Below are 24549 nucleotides of genomic sequence, written 5' to 3' on the forward strand. Positions count from 1 at the left end.
CCCTTTCACTCCAAACCTCTCAACGCAGCCCAGTTCATGGAGCATGTCAGGATACTCCTGGGCATCCTTCACCTCAATCCTGCACACTACTCGGGACATTCGTTTCGCATCGGGGCAGCTTCAACGGCCTCCCGCCAAGGGGTCCCGGTCCACGTTATCAAAAAGTTGGGTAGATGGAAGTCCTCCTGTTTTGCCCGTTACGTACCCAATCCGCAAGTTGAGATGGCCCAGGCCTTTGTCAAACTTACCCAGTAACAGTCTTGGTTCAATAAAAATACATCCCCTACCTGAGTGTTTTGCCCCCTTATTTTGGTATACCGTACGTTAGACCAGGGCACACTTTCAGGTCCATTTCAGGTAGCGAGTTTATGTTGTCCTTGTCTATCATCCTTGTCCGTATCGGTCAGAGGGCTCTTCACCATAAATAGAAAGGCCAGTATGGTGGCCTGAAATTATGGGAGGAGCCCGGTGGTGTATATAACCTGCCGTTCGCCCATCTTCCTCGTCGGTTCCGGTGCGCGATACCCGCCCACCCGTCCCCTTTTATCAGGCCTTCACTCTAGCATACTCCTCATATGAGTACTCATTTCACCCATTTCATATTCATTTCATTTTAAGGTATGCCCCCTTATTTTGGTATACCGTACGTTAGACCAGGGCACACTTTCAGGTCCATTTCAGGTAGCGAGTTTATGTTGTCCTTGTCTATCATCCTTGTCCGTATCGGTCAGAGGGCTCTTCACCATAAATATATATATATATATATATATATATATTGATTGGACACTATTTACTTGTGATTTTGATATTTATTTTTCAGTTGATTTATTTGATTTAGAGTTTTTATTAATTTGGGTCTCAAGGTTTATGGTTTTTATGTGTTTTGGTGTATATAAAGCCGCGTACACATGTAGCGGTATGTCCGACGTACTTAGTCTGGCGGACTTCCCGCCAGACTGTCCGTCGGACTTTCCGAACGGGCTACTTGCCCACACACGGCACTTTTTCAGCGGACTAATATGGCGTACTAAGTCCGCCGTACTATCTGCCCTACTTTTGAAATGAACGGACTCTCCCACACACGCGGAGGAAAGTCCGCTCATTTCAAGCGCGTCTCCAGGTAGGCGGGGCCCGTGAAGGAGACGTCGCTGGCCCTGCCGCCTGGTATGGACTTAAAGGGGAACCCCAACGCCGAAAAAAATCGGCATGGGGGTCCCCCCCAAGTCCACAACAGACCCTTGTCCGAGCACGCTACCCGGCCGGCCAGGGACAAGGGGCGGTGTCACATGGCTTTATGTCACATGGGTTGGTGTCACATGGTGACCCCGCCCCCTTACGATGTCACAGTCCCGGAGGATGCTGGGACTGTCGCCATGTGACATCAACCCATGTGACCAACCCATGTGACATAAAGCCATGTGACACCGCCCCTTGTCCCTATATAAGTGGCAGCGCGTCCCTGGCATTGCGGCCGGAGAGATCGTCGAGTCAACATCTCCTGGAGAAGAAGAAGAATGGAAGGCGGCGGCGGCGGCGACAGAAGACCGGGCCACCGCCTGTAAAAGAGCTAGAAGAAGGCGCGGTGGCCCGGCAGAAGAACCGAAGAGGGGGACAAGACCCCCCAAGTCGGAAGAAGAGGCCGGCGGCGAGGAAGAAAGCCGGACTCCTCCGCTAGCAAAAGAGCTACAAGAAGATAGCGGAGGAGTCCGGCGAGAAGACCCCCGAAGACGGAAGACCCCCGGAGCTGTGCAATAAAGTATTTTATCTCGTGTGTTGTGTTTTTTTTTGTACTTTTATTTTACAGGTGAAGGGGTAGGGGTACATTGTACCCCATACTCATTCACATAGGGTGGGGGGCCGGTATCCGGGGGCCCCCTTATTAAAGGGGGCTCCCGGATTCCGATAAGCCCCCCGCCTGCAGACCCCGACAACCAACGGCCAGGGTTGTCAGGAAGAGGCCCTCATCAACATGGGGACAAGGTGCTTTGGGGTGGGGGGGCCGCGCGCCCCCCTTCCCCTAGGCACCCCCCATGTTGAGGGCACACGGCCTGGTACGGCTCAGGAGGGGGGGCGCTCGCTCGCCCCCCCTTTCCTGGCCGGCCGGGTAGCGTGCCCTCAACATGGGGGGTGCCTAGGGGAAGGTAGCGATTTTTTTCGGCGTTGGGGTTCCCCTTTAAGTCCATACCAGGCGGCGGGGCCAGCAACGTCTCCTTCGCGGGCCCCGCCTACCTGGAGACCCGCTCGAAATGAGCGGACTTTTCTTCGGGCGGGAAAAGTCCGCTAATTTGAAAAGTACGGCGGACTGGCATACACACGGCCGGATTGTTCGCTGAAATGCGAGTCCGGCGGGAAGATTGGAGTGCAACACGGCATTCTAAGTCCGCCATACTTTCGGGTCAAAAAAGTATGCCGGAGGCTACACACGGGGGGGATTGTTTGGCGGACTTGAGTTTGCCGGACTTTTCCACCGGATTGTTTGATCGTGTGTACGCGGCATAAGATTTACGATTCTTGTCTACCCACACATAAAGTTTTTCACTTTATGCTAGATTTTGAATTATCACCTAAATCAGTGGTGTAATTCATCAATTTGCATGTATTGGTTCACACAATTATTTTTTTTAGCCTTAGCGGGATTCTAGTTTTTCCAACATTTTTCAAAGATGGTTTTCCTGCTACCGAGTTTCACAACACCAAGCAGCATAAGTTTGTAAAAATATTCAATAAAACACTGGAATATTTTTTTTTTTTCTCAATGACCCTTTCCTAAATATAGAGTTACCTAAAGTTATCAAGATCACTTTCCCTGGGCTAGGGCTATTAAAAGACTATTGGCTCCTAGAAAAATCTGAGTAATTCTTGTTACTAAAATAAATACCTTAGCGGGCAGTTTTAAATACATCTTAAATAGATGTCTATTTTCCGAACAGTGCCTCTGCAATGACGTGTGAGCAGCTTTCAGTGTACTTGATACATTAGAGCAGTGGTTCTCAACCAGGGTTCCTCCAGAGGTTGCTAGGGGTTCCTTCAGCATTGGGCAATTTCTGCCTCTCAGATAAGTTCCCACCGACACCAGTGATCTTTTTAGCTATCTGTAAAATGGTAACTCTTCCCAATGACCACCAGGGCCGTCTTTAGTATAGATTGGACCCTGGGCAAAAATTTTCTTGGGGCCCCCCCCCCATGCAATTTCCCTCTCCACCTACTCTGAGACATACAATAAATAGCAGCTAGACTTAAAATCAGTTTTCTGTATCAGATCAGGCAGCAATTGAAATTCGTTGCCAGCAGTTACAGCATATCATTATTGCTTACTGAATGGTTGCTAGAGGTTACAGTACACATTACGGCTCACTGATTAGTTTCTAGAGGTTACAGCACATCACCTCCTCACAGCAGGGGAGCATGATATACATAGGAATGCTGCCTTTATTTGCATACCAATGCCGCTGGCCACAGCTATTTACTTAGTATTGTCGCCGCTATTTACATATGAATGCCGGTTATTTACATGTAAACACAGGGTCTGTGGGTGAGTCATCTGCACACAACAATAAGGCAGACATGGGCAGCATTAGTACCAGCACTTCACCCTGAGATATTGGGACACAGCACAGTAATAAAACTTCAAGGGACAATGGAATTTAAAGCGGTTCTTCACCCTAAAGGGGAAGTTCCGCTAGTATTATCCCTCCCCCCCTCCGGTGCCACAAGCGGCACCTTTCGGGGGGGAGGGGGGTGCAGCTACCTGGATAATCCAGGTAACTGCACCCACTTCCGGCCAGACCGCCGCATGGCTCCGCCCCCCCCCCCCCCGTTGTGTTCTGGGAAACACACAGTTCCCAGAGACACAGCGGGGAACCAGCGCAGCGCGACTCGCGCATGCGCAGTAGGGAACCGGGCAGTGAAGCCCTCTCGCTTCACTTCCCGATTCCCTGACAGAGGATGGCGGCGGTGGCTGCAGCGAGACGAGCGATCGCTCGTCATCTGCCGCCGACATCGCTGGAACCTGGGACAGGTAAGTGTGATATTATTAAAAGTCAGCAGCTGCAATATTAGTAGCTGCTGGCTTTTAATATTTTTTTTTAGGTGCAGCTCCTTTTTAAACCTGGATAGTTGGCAAGTATGAGGCAGCTGTTTTGGGCCCCACAACAATGACAGGGCCCAGGGCAGCTGCCCCTTTTGCCCTGCCTTAAAGACGGCCCTTATGACCACAAGTGTAAGGACCATTCTTCCCACTGACCATCACACTAATGTATCATGAGTTGTAGATTTCTAATTTTTAGCAGGGTTCCCCGAGACCAACAAACTATTTCAAGGGTTCCTCTGAGTTGAAAAGGTTGAGAAGGGCTGCATTAGAATATATACCCTTTATCAGTAAATTACTTTTATCGGGAGGACGAGTTGTCAGCTCTTCACCTTATACTATATATGGGTCCTTGACAGTCTAGACTCAGAAAAAGTAATTGCTTGCCATCCTTTATATATATATATATATATATATATATATATATATATATATATATATATATATGTATACACACATACACACACACACACACACACACACACACACACACACACACACACACACACACACACTGGCAAGGTATATCTCCTGTGCAGGATCACCTTCCTAGTAGCTCATCCTGCATTTTTAGGTCAGGGGCACACACGCCTCTTGCGTGATTGGACACAGTTGGAGCCAATCAGCAGGTCCAGCGGATACAATGTCCACCAGAACCCACCGATCATTCAGGACACAAGCAGAACAGCGATCTGCCTATGTAAACAAGGCAGATCACTGTTCTGTGAGAAGGGAAGGTTTTGATCCTGTTCTGCAAAGCAAAGCATAAACACAGATCTCTGCCTTCCCATAATACAAGCACCTTCCACACAGTAACCGAGCACAGGCTGGGTACACATTTAACCTTTTGATCGCCCCTGATGTTTACCCCGTCTCAGCCAATGTCACTGGTCCCCAAAAAGTTTCACTTATGCTGCGTACACACGACCCGACTTTCCGGCAGACTAGCTCCAATGGTCTTCCCGATGGACTTTCAGTGGAGTTCAGACGGACTTTCCGAACAAACGGACTTGGACACACACAAGCACATCAAAGTCAGACGGATTCGAACGTGATGACGTACGACCGAACTAGAATAAGGAAGTTCATAGCCAGTAGCCAATAGCTGCCCTCGCGTCGGTTTTTGTCCGTCCGGACTAGCATACTCGCAAACGGATTTCTTGATAGGAACTGGTTCCGGCGGGAAAATTTGAAACATGTTATATTCCTAAAGTCCATCTGATTTTTTAGACAGCAAAGGTCCGATGAAGCCCACACACGATCGAATGAATCGGCCGGACCTTTGCTGTCAAAAAGTCCGGTCGTGTGTACGTGGCATTAGTGTCCAATTTGTCCGCCACAATTTTGCAGTCCCGCCATAAGTCGCTGATCCCCGCCGTTACTAGTAAAAATAAATAAATAAATAAAAACTCCATAAATACAGTGCCTTGAAAAAGTATTCATACCAATTGAAATTTAACACATTTTGTCATATTACAACCAAAAACGTAAATGTATTTTATTGGGATTTTATGTGTTAGACCAACACAAAGTCGCACATAATTGTGAAGTGGAAGGAAAATCATAAAGCGTTTTAATTTTTTTTTACAAATAAATATGTAAAAAGTGTGGCGTGCATTTGTATTTATCCCCCTACCCCCAAATCAATTCTTTATAGAACCATCTTTTTCTGCAGTTACAGTTGCAAGTCTTTTTGGGTATCTCTTCACCGGCTTTGCCTATTCTTCTTTGCAAAATAGCTCAAGCTCTGTCGGATTGGATGGAGAGCGTCTGTGAACAGCAATTTTCAAGTCTTGCCACAGATTCTCAATTGGATTTAGGTCAGGACTTTGATTGGGCCATTCTAACACATGAATATGCTTTGATCTAAACTATTCCATTGTAGATCTGGTTGTATGTTTAGGGTTGTTGTCCTGCTGGAATGTGAACCCCTGCCCCGGTCTCAAGTATTTTGCAGACTCTAACTGGTTTTCTTCTAAAATTGCCCTGTATTTGGCTCCATCCATCTTCCCATTAACTCTGACCAGCTTCCCTGTCCCTGCTGAAGAAAAGAATCTCCACAACATAATGCTGCCACCACCATGTTTCACGGTGTGGATGGTTTTCCACCATACATAGTATTTTGCTTTAAGGCCAAAAAGTTAAATTTTGGAAAATGGGACTTATTATGGCCTTCTTTCAACAATGGCTTTCTTCTTGTCACTACCATAAAGGCCAGATTTGTGGAGTACATGACTAATAGTTGTCCTGTGGTCAGATTCTCCCACTTGAGCTGTGGATCTCTGCAGCTCCTCCAGAGTTACCATGGGCCTCTTGGCTGCTTCTCTGATTAATGCCCTCCTTGCCCAGCCTGTCAGTTTAGGTAAACGGCCATGTCTTGGTAGTTTTCAGTTGTGCCGTACTCTTTCCATTTTCAGATGATGGATTGAACAGTGCTCCGTGAGATGTTCAAAGCTTTGGATATTTTTTTTATAACCTAACCCTGCTTTAAACTTCTCCACAACTTTACTCCTGACCTGTCTGGTGGGTTCCTTGGCCTTCATGATGCTGTTTGTTCACTAAGCTTCTTCAACAAACCTCTGAGGGCTTCACAGAACAGCTGTATTTATACTGAGATTAAATTACACACAGGTGGACTCTACTAATTAGGTGACTTCTGAAGGCAATTGGTTCCACTAGACTGTAGTTAGGAGTATAAGAGTAAAGGGGGCTGAATACAAATGCACGCTACACTTTTCAGATATTTATTTGTAAAAAATTTGGAAAACCATTTATCATTTTCCTTCTACTTCACAATGAGGTGTCACTTTGTGTTGGTTTATCACATAAAATCCCAATAAACTACATTGATGTTTTTGGTTGTAACGTGACAAAATGTTGAAAATTTCAAGGTGTAGGGATGAGCTTCGAGTTCGAGTCGAACTCATGTTCTACTCGAACATTGCCTGTTCACCTGTTTAGCGAACAGTGAACAATTTGGGCTGTTCGCAGCAAATTCGAAAAGCCGGAACACCCTATACAAGTCTATGGGAGAAATCTAAAGTGCTAATTTTAAAGGGTAATATGCAGGTTACTGTCCTAAAAAGTGTTTGGGGACCCGGGACCTGCCCCAGGGGACATGGATCAATGCAAAAAAAAGTTTTAAAAACGGCCGTTTTTCAGGAGCAGTGATTTTAATAATGATTAAAGTGAAACAATAAAAGTGTAATATTCCTTTAAATTTCATAGCTGGGGGGTATCTATAGTATGCCTGTGAAGGGGCGCATGTTTCTCGTGCTTAGAACTGTCCCTGCACAAAGTGTCATTTGTGCAGGAAACAGTCTTTTAAAATCACTTGCGGCTAAATTGTCGGCTCCCCGTAATACAGAGAACATTCAATGAGTTTTCTCTGTATTAGCCGACAATTCAATCATTCATTGATAAAAAAAATAAAAAAAGCGTGGGGGTTCCCCTAAATTCAATTACCAGGCCCTTCAGGTCTGACATGGATATTAAGGGGAACCCCGTGTCAAATTAAAAAAAAAAAATTGACGTGGGGGTCCCCCTAAAAATCCATACCAGACCCTTTATCCGAGCACGCAACCTGGCAGGCGGCCCCCCTCCCTCCTGAACTGTACCAGGCCACATACCCTCAACATTGGGAGGATGCTTTGGGGGTCTGTGACCCCTCAAAGCACCTTGTCCCCATGTTGATGAGGACAAGGGCCTCATCCTCACAACCCTGGCCGGTGGTTGTGAGGGTCTGCGGGCGGGGGGCTTATCAGAATCTGGAAGCCCCCTTTAACAAGGGGACCCCCATATCCCGCCCCCCCCCTGTTTTAAATGGTAAGGGGGTACAAAAGTACCCCTACCATTTCACAAAGAAAGTGTCAAAATGGTTAAATAAGACAAACACACTTTTGAAAAATTCCTTTATTAAAAATAAAAAAAAGATTCCAGCGGTGCTAATCCACTCTTGCTATCCAGCGACGGATCTCCGTGGTCCAGCGATGGATGATCATATCCAGCAATGGGGGATCTCTCAGTCCAGCGTTGTCCATACACCCGTCTTCTGTCTCCACTGCGGAGACTGCGGAGATCCCAGCGCTGACGTTTCTTATATTAGGAGGGCGGGGCCACCCGTCACCTGACCCCGCCCCTCTGACGCTGGAGAGGGAAGCCAGGGGTTCCCCAGTGACGTATGGGTGACCCCGCCCCCTCTGATGTCACTGGGGAACCCCTGGCTTCCCTCTCCAGCGTCAGAGGGGCGGGGTCAGGTGACGGGTGGCCCCGCCCTCCTAATATAAGAAACGTCAGCGCTGGGATCTCCGCAGTCTCTGCAGTGGAGACAGAAGACGGATGTATGGACAGCGCTGGACTGAGAGATCCCCCGTCGCTGGATATGATCATCCATCGCTGGATAGCAAGAGTGGATTAGCACCGCTGGAATCTTTTTTTTATTTTTTTTATTTTTAATAAAGGAATTTTTCAAAAGTGTGTTTGTCTTATTTAACCATTTTGACACTTTCTTTGTGAAATGGTAGGGGTACTTTTGTAGCCCCTTACCATGTCAAACAGATTCTGATAAGCCCCCCGCCCGCAGACCCTCACAACCACCGGCCAGGGTTGTGAGGATGAGGCCCTTGTCCTCATCAACATGGGGACAAGGTGCTTTGAGGGGTCACAGACCCCCAAAGCATCCTCCCAATGTTGAGGGTATGTGGCCTGGTACGGTTCAGGAGGGAGGGGGGCCGCTCTCTCGTCCCCCCCTCTTTTTCTGCGGCCTGCCAGGTTGCGTGCTCGGATAAAGGGTCTGGTATGGATTTTTAGGGGGACCCCCACGTCAATTTTTTTTTTAATTTGATGCGGGGTTCCCCTTAATATCCATATCAGACCTGAAGGGCCTAGTAATTGAATTTAGGGGAACCCCCACGCTTTTTTTTTTTTTTGATCAATGAATGAATGAATTGTCGGCTAATACAGAGAAAACTCATTGAATGAGTACTTTTTCAAGGCACTGTATATCTCATAGTTTGTAGACACTATAACTTTTGCACAAACCAATCAATATATATTTATTGGGATTTGTTTACCAAAAATATGTAGCAGAATACATATTGGCCTAAATTTACGAAGAAATTCGATTCTTTAAATTTTTTTTATTAGATAGGATTTAAAGCAGAACAGAAAAAATATTGTTTTTTTTATTTTTTTTCAAAATGTACAGTCTTTTTTTGTTTATAGCGCAAAAAATAAAAACGGCAGAGGTGATCAAATTCTACCAAAAGAAACCTCTACATATGGGTAGAAAAGTATATACCGTATTTATCGGCGTATAACACGCACCCCAAGTTTAGGAGGCAAGTTTAAGGAAAAAAAAAACCTTACATTTTAAATGCCCGTTAATGCAGCCTTGCACACTGTCCATCTGCAGCCTTCCACTGTCCACTGCAGCCTTCCACTGTCCACTGCAGCCTTCCACTGTCTCCTTCCACTGTCCACCTGCAGCCTTCCACTGTCCACCTGCAGCCTTCCACTGTCCACCTGCCGAATTCCACTGTCCACCTGCCGAATTCCACTGTCCACCTGCCGAATTCCACTGTCCACCTGCAGCCTTCCACTGTCTCCTTCCACTGTCCATATGCAGCCTTCCACTGTCTCCTTCCACTGTCCATCTGCAGCCTTCCACTGTCTCCTTCCACTGTCCACCTGCAGCCTTCCACTGTCTCCTTCCACTGTCCACCTGCAGCCTTCCGCTGTCCACCTGCAGCCTTCCGCTGTCCACCTGCAGCCTTCCACTGTCCACCTGCAGCCTTCCACTGTCCACCTGCAGCCTTCCACTGTCTCCTTCCACTGTCCACCTGCAGCCTTCCACTGTCTCCTTCCACTGTCCACCTGCAGCCTTCCACTGTCCACCTGCAGCCTTCCACTGTCCACCTGCAGCCTTCCACTGCCCATCTGCAGCCTTCCCCAAAATTGCAGCATATTTTTAGTTCCGCCGCCCCCGTTGCTGAGATCTTTGGCTCCTCTCGCCGCCGACATAGACCGAGCCGAGTGTACTTAGCTCCGCTCACAGTAACACCCCCGTCCCGCCTCTTGGCCCGGCTCCTATGATAGACACAACACCGGTCCAATGGCGGGATGTAAAGGCTAGGAGGTGAGACTGGGCGTGACTGCAAGTGGAGCCGAGTACACAGCACACTCTGTAAATGTTGGCGGTGCTCCACAGACAGCGCAGATCAGCAGGGGATTGGCATGGGGGAAAAAGTGTGTGTTATACGCCGATAAATACAGTACTTTTTTTTTTTTTTTTTAGGTACAGTATCGCATGACCGCGCAATTTTTTTTTCAGTCTTCAGTGTGAATATTTATTTACATTTGTGTCTTTGACCGCGCAATTGTCAGTTAAAATAACGCAGTTCTGTATCACAAAAAATGGCCTGGTCATAAAGGGGGGTAAACCTTCCGGACCTGAAGTGGTTAAATAGGTAAGTCCCCAATGTGACAAAGTACATGTGCTATTTTAACCTTAGTTAGCATCGGTAAGAGGAATGCAGTGGCCCCCTTCTTAAGCATTCCTCTTGCCATTGCTTGTTTCAAGAAAGTGCTCACAGCCGAGCTGCAGCTATGAATCAGCCATCTCCTTCACAGCTGTTGTCTATTCCACTGTTGAAAGGGAAGGAGGGCAGGTCATTATCCGGTCCACAGGTCTCCGGCACTGCCATCTTGCTTGTGGGAAGGTGGATGTGACTTCCTGCTTGTCACAGTCGTCTCCCCACTGTGCATGCGTGAGTCGTGCTGCTCTTTATGAATAGACCTACAGCCTGTGGGGAACAAATTTACGCTCTGCTTGCCTAGGTGAGCAGAGTCGAAGTTGGAGCGGCTACCGTCAGAAACTGGTACATACTTCCGCTATATAAAAAAGTGAAAACGTACAGCTACGGATTGCAGGTGAGCATTGTAGAAAATGCTGTTTTTTTATTTTCTATATTACTGGCCTATGCTGACAGGTATACTGACCATGCTGTGGTCTTTGTCTTGTTGGGTAGATATCTCTTCAATTCCTGCTGCAGAGATACAACAGGAAGTGAGAGGAAATCTCTTCAAAGTGAAGGCAAATCAACTTTTCCTAATGGAAGATTTGCCTTTCTCCAGCTTCATGTAACCAAAAAACATATGGACTTCCCATCACTTGTTGTCCTGGTCATAATGATCTCCAGGACAAACACAGAGGGTGAACCAATAGAAACCTGTAACATCTTCAATTGAGATGCTGGACTTATGAATAATTCATAGTTGAAGAGGTTCAGTCAGATGTTAATGGGGTGCAAAGGCTCTGGTGAAGCTGCTTTCAACACAGACCAGGTGCCCCTAAACTAGGCTACCCAGAATTCAAAGTCCAGATATGGAAGATCTAGTGAGACTGGCAGACCAAGGAAACAAAATGTTGACCACTTGCCGACCACGCTATGGGCGAATGACGGCAACTTCCAGTCATCCAATTCTGGGGGGCATCTATTAAAATCCTTCCAAAACCACGCACCTCTCTTCGGCCACAGCTGATCACAGATTTGGGTAAAGAGCCAATCACAGTAGCTCTTTACCATGTGATCAGCTATGTCCAATCACAGCTGATCATGATGTAAACACACTTTCCGGTTATCGGCAAGGTTGTCTTTATGTGAGGAGAGGAGACAACCAGTAGCCGGCTAGTGTAAAAGGGGTCTGAACTGATAATCAGGGAACTGATAATTAGTACCCAACAATGCCCATCAGTGCTGCCTATCAGTGCCACATATCAGTGCATCCTCATCAGTGCCCACCAGTGCCGCTTATCAGTGCCTCCTAAGCAGTACCCGGTATTGCCGCCTGATCAGTGCCCATTAGTGCTGCCTATCAGTGCCGCATATCAGTGCCTCCTCTTCAGTGCCTCCTCATCAGTGCCGCATATCAGTGCCTCCTCAGCAGTACCCAGTAGTGCCATCTGATCAGTGCCCATCAGTACTGCCTATCAGTGTCAATCAGTGATACATATCAGTGCCTCCTCTTCAGTGCCCATCAGTGCCTCCTCAGCAGTACCCAGTTGTGCCGCCTGATCAGTGCCCATCAGTACTGCCTATCAGTGCCAATCAGTGCCGCATATCAGTGCCTCCTCTTCAGTGCCCCCTCATCAGTGCCGCATATCAGTGCTCCTCGGCAGTACCCAGTAGTGCTGCCTGATCAGTGCCCATCAGTGCTGCCTATCAGTGCCACATATCAGTGTCTCCTCAGCAGTGCCCACTAGTGCTGCCTTATCAGTGCTGCATATCAGTACCGCCTCATCAGTGTCCACCAGTTCCACCTAATCATTGCCCATCAGTGCAGCCTATCAGTGCTTATCAGTGCTACCTTTTAGCACCCATCAGTACAGCCTCATCAGTGCACATCAGTGAAGGTGAAAATTTCCTGTTTGCTAAATTTTATAACAGAAAAACTTTTTTTTTTATTAAATGTTTGGTCTTTTATCATTTGTTTAGCAAAAAATAAAAAAGAAATTCAGAAATATCAAAAGTAAGTTCAATTTGTGTGAAAAAAACCCCTCTAACAATTTCATATGGGTACAGTGGTGCATAACTGTGCAAATGTCATTCAAAGTGTGACAGCACGGAAAGCTGAAAATTGGCCTGGGCAGGAGGGGGTAAAAGTGCCCAGTAGGCAAGCGGTTAATAAAATGTGTATTGCCCATGGTGTTTTATAACATAAAAATACATTGAAGCCGGGTTTACATATGTGAGGCCGTGGTTTCCAGCCTGGGGTTCACCGGTTCAGGTCAGAAGTTTGCACAGCACCCTTTTGGAATCCGCACCGTGGCCGCCCCGGAGCTGTGTTGAGAGCCGGTCACGCTCGCATGTCGTGCGAATTGGATGCAGTGAAAACTGTATCCAATTTGCACAGACATGATCCCGGCCTAAACAGCAAACCAGATATTTTATGTTTTTTTGTTGGACTCTCAGATGCCAATTTTCTAAGACTGGAGCAAAGGCAATCTGGGCATGGCAACCAATCAGCTTCTAGCTCTCATTTTCAAAGCTTAAGTGTACAAATGAAAGTTAGAAGCTGATTGATTGCTATGCACAACTGCTCCAGATTTTTTTCTGCACCGGTTTTAGTAAATTCCAATCCTAAATTGCATTCACAATTCACATTAGACTTTCTGTACAAGCAATAAAAACTTCACACTTCACCCTGTATCCAAAAATGGTAAACAAAATGTTGCCTTAGGCCACATGCACACAGACCTATGTGCCCTTACATCATAAAATACAGAAGTTATTCAGCACCAGGAGGGCACAGGTGAGGCTTGTACCCTTCAGTAGTGATGGACGAACTTCCGACGGGACGTTTCGCGAACGCGAAACGCGAACGGACACAAACGTTCGCGAAAACGACCGTTCGCCGCGGGCTCCATTGACTTCAATGGGAGGCGAATTTCGCAAACCTTTAGGTCGAATTTGCGGCCACGGGGTAATTATTAGGGGGTAGCACGTAGTCCCACCACCTGGACAATAGCATAATACATGTATGAGGTGAATTTGGGATCGATAACTACAAGCATTTTTTTTTTATTTGGGAAATTGTTCTGACAATTCAGGACTATGGAGCTAATGAAGGCAATGGAGGAGAGGGAAGGTCAGGGACCAGGGTAGGCAAACAAGAGGGTGCAGGAGATACAGAGCACTGACAGCAGCACCGTAATACAGAGCACTGACATCAGCACCGTGACATACAGCGCTGACAGCAGCTCCGTGACATACAGCGCTGACAGCAGCTCCGTGACATACAGCGCTGACAGCAGCTCCGTGACATACAGCGCTGACAGCAGCTCCGTGACATACAGCGCTGACAGCAGCTCCGTGACATACAGCGCTGACAGCAGCACCGTGACATACAGCGCTGACAGCAGCTCCGTGACATACAGCGCTGACAGCAGCTCCGTGACATACAGCGCTGACAGCAGCTCCGTGACATACAGCACTGACAGCAGCTCCGTGACATACAGCGCTGACAGCAGCTCCGTGACATACAGCGCTGACAGCAGCACCGTGACATACAGCGCTGACAGCAGCTCCGTGACATACAGCGCTGACAGCAGCTCCGTGACATACAGCGCTGACAGCAGCTCCGTGACATACAGCGCTGACAGCAGCTCCGTGACATACAGCGCTGACAGCAGCTCCGTGACATACAGCGCTGACAGCAGCTCCGTGACATACAGCGCTGACAGCAGCTCCGTGACATACAGCGCTGACAGCAGCTCCGTGACATACAGCGCTGACAGCAGCTCCGTGACATACAGCGCTGACAGCAGCACCGTAAGCAGCCCCAGGAGGAAGTCAGCACAGCACAGGGATGGTGTGATCCCCTCATAATAAGAACCCCCAGGAGGAAGTCAGCACAGCACAGGGATGGTGGGAGCCCCTCATAATAAGAACACCCAGGAGGAAGTCAGCACAGCACAGGGATGGTGGGAACCCCTCATAATAAGCAGCCCCAGTAGAAATATGACACCGCTCAACCTCTTCAAAGAGGAGGGTAGGGGCATATAGTACGGTGTGCTTTTTTGGGTCAGGGAAGTGAGCCAAATGAATTAAGAAGGTCTGTGTGCTTGATTCCAAAAATTGTTTATAGACATATACATGGTCTACTGATCACATGTGTTGAATTCCTCCGAGATCCATGCCTCATTCATTTTTAGAAATGTGAGGTAGTTAACACTGTGGTGAGCTAGGCGAGTACGCTTATCGGTCACAATCCCCCCTGCTGCGCTGAACGTCCTTTCGGACAGGACACTGGATGAGGGGCAAGCCAACAGTTCGATTGCAAATTGGGCAAGCTCTGGCCAGAGGTCAAGCCTGCCCACCCAGTAGTCTAGGGGTTCATCACTCCTCAGAGCGTCCACATCGGCCGTTAACCCAATGTAGTCGGACACCTGACGGTCTAGGCGTTCCCTGATGCTGGATCCGGATGACACCTGTCGATGGGTCGGCTGAAAGAATGACCTCATATCCGAAGTCACCAACACATCTTCAAACCGGCCTCTTCTTGCAGGCGCTGTTGGATTGGTACCCGCAAATCCTTCTCTGGGAGTGGGAATTGCTCCTCTGCCAGCGCACGCAAAAGCAGAATGCAGCATTTCTCGAAGCAAGGCCTGGAAGTGCTGCATTCTGACAGCCCTCTGCGACGGCGGTAACATTTCCGCCATTTTGTGTTTGTACCGGGGGTCTAAGTACGTTGCCACCCAGTACTGGTCCTTGACCCTCATGCTTTTTATACGGGGGTCCCTATTAAAACACTGGAGCATGAAGGCCCCCATTTGCACTAAAGTGGAAGCGGTGTGGTGGCCTGGCTCCTGCTCATCATCCAGGATAATGTCGTCCTCTTCATTCTCCTCTCCCCATCCTCGCACAACAGGGATCCCAGAAAGGTTTAAAGCATGCTCTTCTTGCTCCTGCTCATCCGCCCCGGCACCATCCTCCTCTGACTCCTCATCAGACTCCTGTTGTTGACTTGTCTCAGATAGAGTAGCCCCCCCTGGGAATTCATCCAGCATTGCGACTTCCTCATCTTCCCGCTCCTGCTCCTCCACAGCCTGATCAATGACACGACGCAATGCACGCTCCAGAAAGAAGGCATAAGGTACCATGTCACTGATGGCGCCATGGCTGCGACTGACCAGTTTGGTGATCTCCTCAAATGGCCGCAGAAGTCTGCATGTGTCGCGCATGAGCAGCCACTGGCGCGGTGAAAAAAAACTCAGCTCCCCAGAACCGTTTCTTTCGCAGAGTTCATACAGGTAGACGTTAACTGCACGTTTCTGCTGGAGCAGCCTATCAAGCATATAGAAGGTTGAGTTCCATCGCGTCGGGCAATCGCAAATAAGACGTCTGACCGGCAGATGGTGTCGCCGCTGAATGTCAGCAAGGCGAGCCATGGCCGTGTAAGATCTTCTGAAATGGGCCGAGATTTTCCTTGCCTGCCGCAAGATGTCCTGGACCCCAGGGTATTTGACAAGGAATCGCTGCACGACCAAGTTTAAGACGTGTGCCATGCACGGCACGTGCGTGATTTTGCCCTGTTTCAATGCGCTAAGCAGATTGGCACCGTTGTCACACACCACTTTACCAACTGTCAAATTGAGCGGTGTTAGCCACTCATCTGCCTGTGAACGCAAAGCTGAAAGGAGTGCCGGGCCAGTGTGGCTCTTTGCTTCCAGGCACAACAGACGCAGCACGGCATGGCAACGTCTCACCTGGCATGTGGAATAGGTTCTGGGGAGCTTGGGCGGTGCAGTGGAAGAGACGCTAGCAGCGGAAAAGGAGGAGGCAGCTGAGGAGGAGAGGGAGGAGGATGGAGTAGGAGGAGGAGAAGAAGAGTCAGGCCTGCATGCAATCCGTGGCGGTAAAACCAAATCTACACGGGTGCCACGGGTTACATGCTTGACGGCCGTCAGAAGGTTCACCCAGTGGGCAGTAAAACTGATATACCTTCCCTGCCCGTGTTTGCTAGACCACGTGTCTGTGGTCAGATGTATCTTGGCACCGACACTGTGTGCCAGAGATACATTCACTTGCCGCTGAACATGGCCATATAGCTCTGGGATGCCCTTCTCTGAGAAATACTTCCTTCCTGGGACCTTCCATTGTGGTGTTCCAATGGCCACAAATTTGCGAAAGGCCTCCGAGTCCACCAGTTTATATGGCAGTAGTTGGCGGGCTATGAGTTCTGACAAGCCAGCCGCCAACCGTTGGGCAAGAGGGTTATCCGGCGTCATCATTTTTTTACGCTCAAACATTAGGCCCACGGAAGCCTGCCTTTTTGCAGAAAAATGTGAGCTTGGCGTGATGGAAGGTGGAGTGGAGGACAATTGTGAGGAGAGAGGAGAAGGAGAAGTAGAAGACGAGGCTGGACGGTGAGAGCCTGCAGTGTGGCTTTGTGTGTTCCGTTGCTCCCACTGGGCTCGGTGATGGCTGCTCATGTGCCTTCTTAAGGCGGTCGTCCCTAGGTGAGTATTGGGCTTACCGCGACTAACGCGTTGACTGCAAAGATTGCAGATGGCAACGCTATTGTCAGCAGCGGACACGTTAAAAAAAGCCCACACTGCGGAGCCATGTGCCGGTGTCCTGGGAGCGCCAGATGTGACCGTACATGGTCGATGACTCGCTCCTGATACATTTGCAGTCTGCTTTGTCCCTGCTGTGCAATGTAAGTCATTGCTGCTTCTCCTCCCTATCTGCTGGTCCATATCTCCCTCTGAACTCCCCTCCTCTTCCTCTCTTGTGGGCACCCACGTGACATCACTAGACACGTCATCATCAACGTCACCTTCCCCACCGCTATAAGTAGAGTAGGCAGCAACACCGGGGACCAACCTCCTCCTTGGGCTGATCTGGGTACTGGCGTCAGACTGCTGAGTAGCGCTTGTTGCTACCTCCTCTTCCTGATCCAATACCAAGAGTGGCTGCGCATCAGAAATGTCCTCTTGATATGGATCGGAAAATAATTCCAGTGACTCAAGCGGAAGGTATGTGGTGGTGGTGGTGGTGGTCGTGTTGTTGGTGGTAGTGTCTTTGGGGGTGCACATAGCAGAGAGTGAAGAAGAGGGTGCAGATCGAGAGGATGAGGAGGGTGCAGAAGAGTAAGGCTGAGCGAGCCACTCAACCAAGTCTGGTGCATCCTTTAAAGTAATTGAACGCACCTTCTGCAACTTCCCACTTTGGCTCAAGCCTGTTGCTCCTGCCCTACCCCTACCACCCCTGCGGAAGGGCCTGCCTCTTCCTCTGCATGTCATTTTTTAAATGACCCTGTGACAAAACTCTTAGTCCCTATACCGCTGAAGGACTGCTGCAGTATAGGTGAGCGGTCAGCAGTGGTGCACGTCAACCCTATCTATTGTGGACCGATAGCGGTCCTTACAGAACAGCAGACTGTACCGCACTCAAGCCTATGTACCGTAGCACCCTATACCAAGTTACCAGTCCTTATAAGAACTTTTGTGGACCAAGCAGGTTGTGTATTAGTGTTTAGCAGACTGTACGTCAGTCCCTATACCGCTGAAGGACTGCTGCAGTATAGGGCAGCGGTCAGCAGTGGTGCACGTCAACCCTATCTATTGTGGACCGATAGCGGTCCTTACAGAACAGCAGACTGTACCGCACTCAAGCCTATGTACCGTAGCACCCTATACCAAGTTACCAGTCCTTATAAGAACTTTTGTGGACCAAGCAGGTTGTGTATTAGTGTTTAGCAGACTGTACGTCAGTCCCTATACCGCTGAAGGACTGCTGCAGTATAGGGCAGCGGTCAGCAGTGGTGCACGTCAACCCTATCTATTGTGGACCGATAGCGGTCCTTACAGAACAGCAGACTGTACCGCACTCAAGCCTATGTACCGTAGCACCCTATACCAAGTTACCAGTCCTTATAAGAACTTTTGTGGAACAAGCAGGTTGTGTGTTAGTGATTAGCAGACTGTACGTCAGTCCCTATACCGCTGAAGGACTGCTGCAGTATAGGTGAGCGGTCAGCAGTGGTGCACGTCAACCCTATCTATTGTGGACCGATAGCGGTCCTTACAGAACAGCAGACTGTACCGCACTCAAGCCTATGTACCGTAGCACCCTATACCAAGTTACCAGTCCTTATAAGAACTTTTGTGGACCAAGCAGGTTGTGTATTAGTGTTTAGCAGACTGTACGTCAGTCCCTATACCGCTGAAGGACTGCTGCAGTATAGGGCAGCGGTCAGCAGTGGTGCACGTCAACCCTATCTATTGTGGACCGATAGCGGTCCTTACAGAACAGCAGACTGTACCGCACTCAAGCCTATGTACCGTAGCACCCTATACCAAGTTACCAGTCCTTATAAGAACTTTTGTGGACCAAGCAGGTTGTGTATTAGTGTTTAGCAGACTGTACGTCAGTCCCTATACCGCTGAAGGACTGCTGCAGTATAGGGCAGCGGTCAGCAGTGGTGCACGTCAACCCTATCTATTGTGGACCGATAGCGGTCCTTACAGAACAGCAGACTGTACCGCACTCAAGCCTATGTACCGTAGCACCCTATACCAAGTTACCAGTCCTTATAAGAACTTTTGTGGACCAAGCAGGTTGTGTATTAGTGTTTAGCAGACTGTACGTCAGTCCCTATACCGCTGAAGGACTGCTGCAGTATAGGGCAGCGGTCAGCAGTGGTGCACGTCAACCCTATCTATTGTGGACCGATAGCGGTCCTTACAGAACAGCAGACTGTACCGCACTCAAGCCTATGTACCGTAGCACCCTATACCAAGTTACCAGTCCTTATAAGAACTTTTGTGGACCAAGCAGGTTGTGTATTAGTGTTTAGCAGACTGTACGTCAGTCCCTATACCGCTGAAGGACTGCTGCAGTATAGGGCAGCGGTCAGCAGTGGTGCACGTCAACCCTATCTATTGTGGACCGATAGCGGTCCTTACAGAACAGCAGACTGTACCGCACTCAAGCCTATGTACCGTAGCACCCTATACCAAGTTACCAGTCCTTATAAGAACTTTTGTGGACCAAGCAGGTTGTGTATTAGTGTTTAGCAGACTGTACGTCAGTCCCTATACCGCTGAAGGACTGCTGCAGTATAGGGCAGCGGTCAGCAGTGGTGCACGTCAACCCTATCTATTGTGGACCGATAGCGGTCCTTACAGAACAGCAGACTGTACCGCACTCAAGCCTATGTACCGTAGCACCCTATACCAAGTTACCAGTCCTTATAAGAACTTTTGTGGAACAAGCAGGTTGTGTGTTAGTGATTAGCAGACTGTACGTCAGTCCCTATACCAATGAAGGACTGCTGCAGTATAGGGCAGCGGTCAGCAGTAGTGCACGGCAACCCTATGTATTGTGGACCGATAGCGGTCCTTACAGAACAGCAGACTGTAACGCACTCAGGCCTATGTACCGTAGCACCCTATACCAAGTTACCAGTCCTTATAAGAACTTTTGTGGACCAAGCAGGTTGTGTGTTAGTGATTAGCAGACTGTACGTCAGTCCCTATACCAATGAAGGACTGCTGCAGTATAGGGCAGCGGTCAGCAGTAGTGCACGGCAACCCTATGTATTGTGGACCGATAGCGGTCCTTACAGAACAGCAGACTGTACTGCACTCAGGCCTATGTACCGTAGCACCCTATACCAAGTTACCAGTCCTTATAAAAACTTTTGTGGACCAAGCAGGTTGTGTGTTAGTGTTTAGCAGACTGTGCGTCAGTCCCTATACCGCTGAAGGACTGCTGCAGTATAGGGCAGCGGTCAGCAGTAGTGCACGGCAACCCTATGTATTGTGGACCGATAGCGGTCCTTACAGAACAGCAGACTGTAACGCACTCAGGCCTATGTACCGTAGCACCCTATACCAAGTTACCAGTCCTTATAAGAACTTTTGTGGACCAAGCAGGTTGTGTGTTAGTGATTAGCAGACTGTACGTCAGTCCCTATACCAATGAAGGACTGCTGCAGTATAGGGCAGCGGTCAGCAGTAGTGCACGGCAACCCTATGTATTGTGGACCGATAGCGGTCCTTACAGAACAGCAGACTGTACTGCACTCAGGCCTATGTACCGTAGCACCCTATACCAAGTTACCAGTCCTTATAAGAACTTTTGTGGACCAAGCAGGTTGTGTGTTAGTGATTAGCAGACTGTACGTCAGTCCCTATACCAATGAAGGACTGCTGCAGTATAGGGCAGCGGTCAGCAGTAGTGCACGGCAACCCTATGTATTGTGGACCGATAGCGGTCCTTACAGAACAGCAGACTGTACTGCACTCAGGCCTATGTACCGTAGCACCCTATACCAAGTTACCAGTCCTTATAAGAACTTTTGTGGACCAAGCAGGTTGTGTATTAGTGTTTAGCAGACTGTGCGTCAGTCCCTATACCGCTGAAGGACTGCTGCAGTATAGGGCAGCGGTCAGCAGTAGTGCACGGCAACCCTATGTATTGTGGACCGATAGCGGTCCTTACAGAACAGCAGACTGTACCGCACCCAAGCCTATGTACCGTAGCACCCTAGACAGACCAAGTTACCAGTCCTGATAAAGAGCTTTGTGGAACAAGTGAGTTGTGAATGATTAGCAGACTGCAGCAGAAGGGCAGCAGTCAAGTATAATATTCTTTCTATATTTGGAAGAAAGAATATTATACGTGTACAAGCCTATTACCGTACCACTGATACCAGTCCTGAAAAGAACCTTTGTGGAACTAATAGTAACAGCAAGTCTTTAAAATTATCCTCACTGCCTGACACACTGCTTCCTGCCTGTCCCTATACAAATTGGCAAAAAAGAGTAGGCTGGAACGATTAGCTGGAACAGCTCTTTTGTGGACCTGATAGTAACAGCTAATGATGATGATGATGATGATGATGAAGAAAGACTAATCTGGCTGAGCTGTCCCTAAAATAGCAGCATACAGCGCTCTGTCCCTTTATCTAAACTGACAAAAGAAACTCAGGCTGCTGACCTAACACCTATACCAGTCCTGAAAAGAACTTTTGTGTACCAAATAGCTAGCGTTTTCTCTGTCCCTACTCCACACAGGATCCTTTCCCTACAGTGACAGAAGAAAGAATGTAAAATGGCCACCGGATCGGGTGTATTTATAGGTTAGGGGGAATGTCCAAGTGTCCATGAGCTGTCATGTCTCAATTGGTTGTCCTGTAACACATGATAAACGTGTCACGAAAGGTTAAAGTTCTTGTATACATTAAACACGTAAGTCCGCCGGGGCGAACGACGGAAAAAGGCGTTCGAACCCGCGGACGGCGAAAGTCGGAAATTCGCCGCGAAACGACCGCCGGGCGAACCGTTCGGCCATCACTACCCTTCAGCTTGTCAAAATCAATGGCAGGCTGAAGTATGCTTCAGCTGTACACTGGGGTTGCCACCTTTTCTTTAAGTCAAACCTCAACCCTTTTATCGGCAACAGCTAAAAAAAAAAATATGTATATTTATATATATATATATATATATATATATATATATATATATATATATATATATATATATATTATAAACTATACATATATTTTGCTATTAAATAACATTTCTAATCATATGAAGTTAATAACAAGAGTCCCCCTTTACATCAGAGTCCACAGAGTTCCCCTTTACATCCAAACTTGCAGAGTTCCCTTTCACTCTTAAGTCCTGTACACGCGGTCGGACTTTCTGATGGAAAATGTGCAATCGGATCGTGTTGTCGGAAAATCCAATCGTGTGTGGCTCCACTGGACTTTTTCCGTCGGATTTTCCGACACACAATGTTTGAGAGCAGGATCTAAAATTTTCTGACAACAAAATCTGATTGTTTAAATTCCGATCGTGTGTAGACAATTCCGACGCACAAAGTGCCACGCATGCTCAGAATAAATTATGAGACAAAAGCTATCGGCTACTTCCCTCTTTATAGTCCTGTCGTACGTGTTCTACGTTAACCTCGTTCTGAACGATTGGATTTTCCGACAACTTTGTGCGACGGTGTGTATGCAAGACAAGTTTGGGGCAAAATCCATTGGAAAAAATCCAACGAATAGGGACTCTGACATAAGGGATGCTCTGGGAACCCTGATGTAAGGGGGAACACTGAGAACTCTGATGTATGGAGAGGACTCTGATGTAAGGGGGAACACTGAGAACTCTGATGTATGGAGAGGACTCTGATGTAATGGGGAACACTGAGAACTCTGTTGTAACCAGAGTTCTCAGCGTTCCCCCTTACATCAGAGTCCTCTGGTTACATCAGAGTTCTCAGTGTTTCCCCTTACATCAGAGTCCTCTGCGTACATCAGAGTTCTCAGTGTTCCCCCTTACATCAGAGTGCTCTCCATACATCAGAGTTCTCCGTGTTCCCCTTAGATCAGAGTCCTCTGATGTATGGAGAGGACTCTGATGTAATGGGGAACACTGAGAACTCTGTTGTAACCAGAGGACTCTGATGTAAGGGGGGACACTGAGAACTCTGATGTATGGAGAGGACTCTGATGTAACCAGAGTTCTCAGCGTTCCCCCTTACATCAGAGTCCTCTGGTTACATCAGAGTTCTCAGTGTTTCCCCTTACATCAGAGTCCTCTCCATACATCAGAGTTCTCAGTGCTTCCCCTTACATGAGAGTCCTCTGCGTACATCAGAGTTCTCAGTGTTCCCCCTTGCATCAGATTCCTCTCCATAAATCAGAGTTCTCAGTGTCCCCCCTTAGATCAGAGTCCTCTGGTTACATCAGAGTTCTCAGTGTTCCCCCTTACATCAGAGTGCTCTCCATACATCAGAGTTCTCAGTGTTCCCCCTTACATCAGAGTGCTCTCCATACATCAGAGTTCTCAGTGTTCCCCCTTACATCAGAGTCCTCTGATGTATGGAGGGGACTCTGATGTAATGGGGAACACTGAGAACTCTGTTGTAACCAGAGGACTCTGATCTAAGGGGGAACACTGAGAACTCTGATGTATGGAGAGGACTCTGATGTAATGGGGAACACTGGAGAACTCTGTTGTAACCAGAGTTCTCAGTGTTCCCCCTTACATCAGAGTCCTATGGTTAGATCAGTGTTCCCCCTTAAATCCGAGTCCTCACCGTACATCAGAGTTCTCAGTGTTCCCCCTTAAATCAGAGTCCCCGAGCATCCCTTATGTCAGAGTCCCCAGAGTTCTCCCTTCCATCAGAATCTGCAGAGTTCCCCTTACAGTGAAAGGGAACTCTGCGAGTTTAGATGTAAAAGGGGAACTCTGTGGTCTCTGATGTAAAGGGGGACTCTTGTTATTAACTTTATATTATTAGAAATTTTATTTATTAGCAAAATATATGTATAAAAAAAAGTGTTTGGGTTTGACTTGAAGAAAAAAGTGACAACCCTATGTGTATGAGGCCTAATGTAAGGTTTTTTTTTTTTGCAAGAGTTAATCAATAAAAAATAATAATAGTACCAAAAATTCATTATTTTACCTGACTTTCCAGCTCATCAATAGTCCTCAGATAACGGCTGTGATCATGGTCTAGTGCCCGTTTCTCGGACAGCTTCTCGATCTTCTCCTCCAGCTGTCGGTTGGCTTCTTCCAGTGTCCGCACCTTTTCCAGATAAGCCCCCAAGCGATCATTTAAATTGATTAAGACGTCCTTCTGATTGGGACAGTAAAAATCTCCACGGGCATTCCTATTTCCACGGTTTAGTCGGCGCCCGTTGTTTTGCCATTGGCATTGTACCCTGATTAAGTCGTCCACTTGCCAGAGTGACATTACGGCGTGTTTATGGCGAGAGAATCCAGCAGGAGTTGGCAGTGCAGTCCTGCTAGTTTAGGACATGATCAGAAGTGGTTATACAGCTTCCATAGTAACACCAACGGAGAAGGAAATGGCATTGCTCAATCTTAGCTGTGTGTTATTGGGCTTGGGAAGTGAACCGTGCCCGCCAGCTCACAT

At 48.1% G+C, this 24549-nt stretch overlaps 1 protein-coding gene across 3 annotated transcripts in view; it reads right to left on the reverse strand.

The window, feature by feature from the left end:
* LOC143935777 (keratin, type I cytoskeletal 12-like) overlaps positions 1-24543 on the reverse strand; it is an 87056-nt gene extending 62513 nt beyond the window's left edge. For all 3 annotated transcript variants that reach the window (XM_077459887.1, XM_077459886.1, XM_077459885.1), the window contains exon 1: positions 24076-24543. In XM_077459887.1, the coding sequence (XP_077316013.1) occupies positions 24076-24366 (291 nt within the window). In that variant the 5' untranslated portion in view covers positions 24367-24543. The remainder of the gene's footprint in view (positions 1-24075) is intronic.
* Positions 24544-24549: the final 6 nt, after the last annotated feature.

Source organism: Lithobates pipiens, unplaced genomic scaffold (genome assembly GCF_037356315.1).
Source record: "Lithobates pipiens isolate NorthernLeopardFrog02 unplaced genomic scaffold, aLitPip1_a1.2 Scaffold_28, whole genome shotgun sequence".
NCBI lineage: Eukaryota > Metazoa > Chordata > Amphibia > Anura > Ranidae > Lithobates > Lithobates pipiens.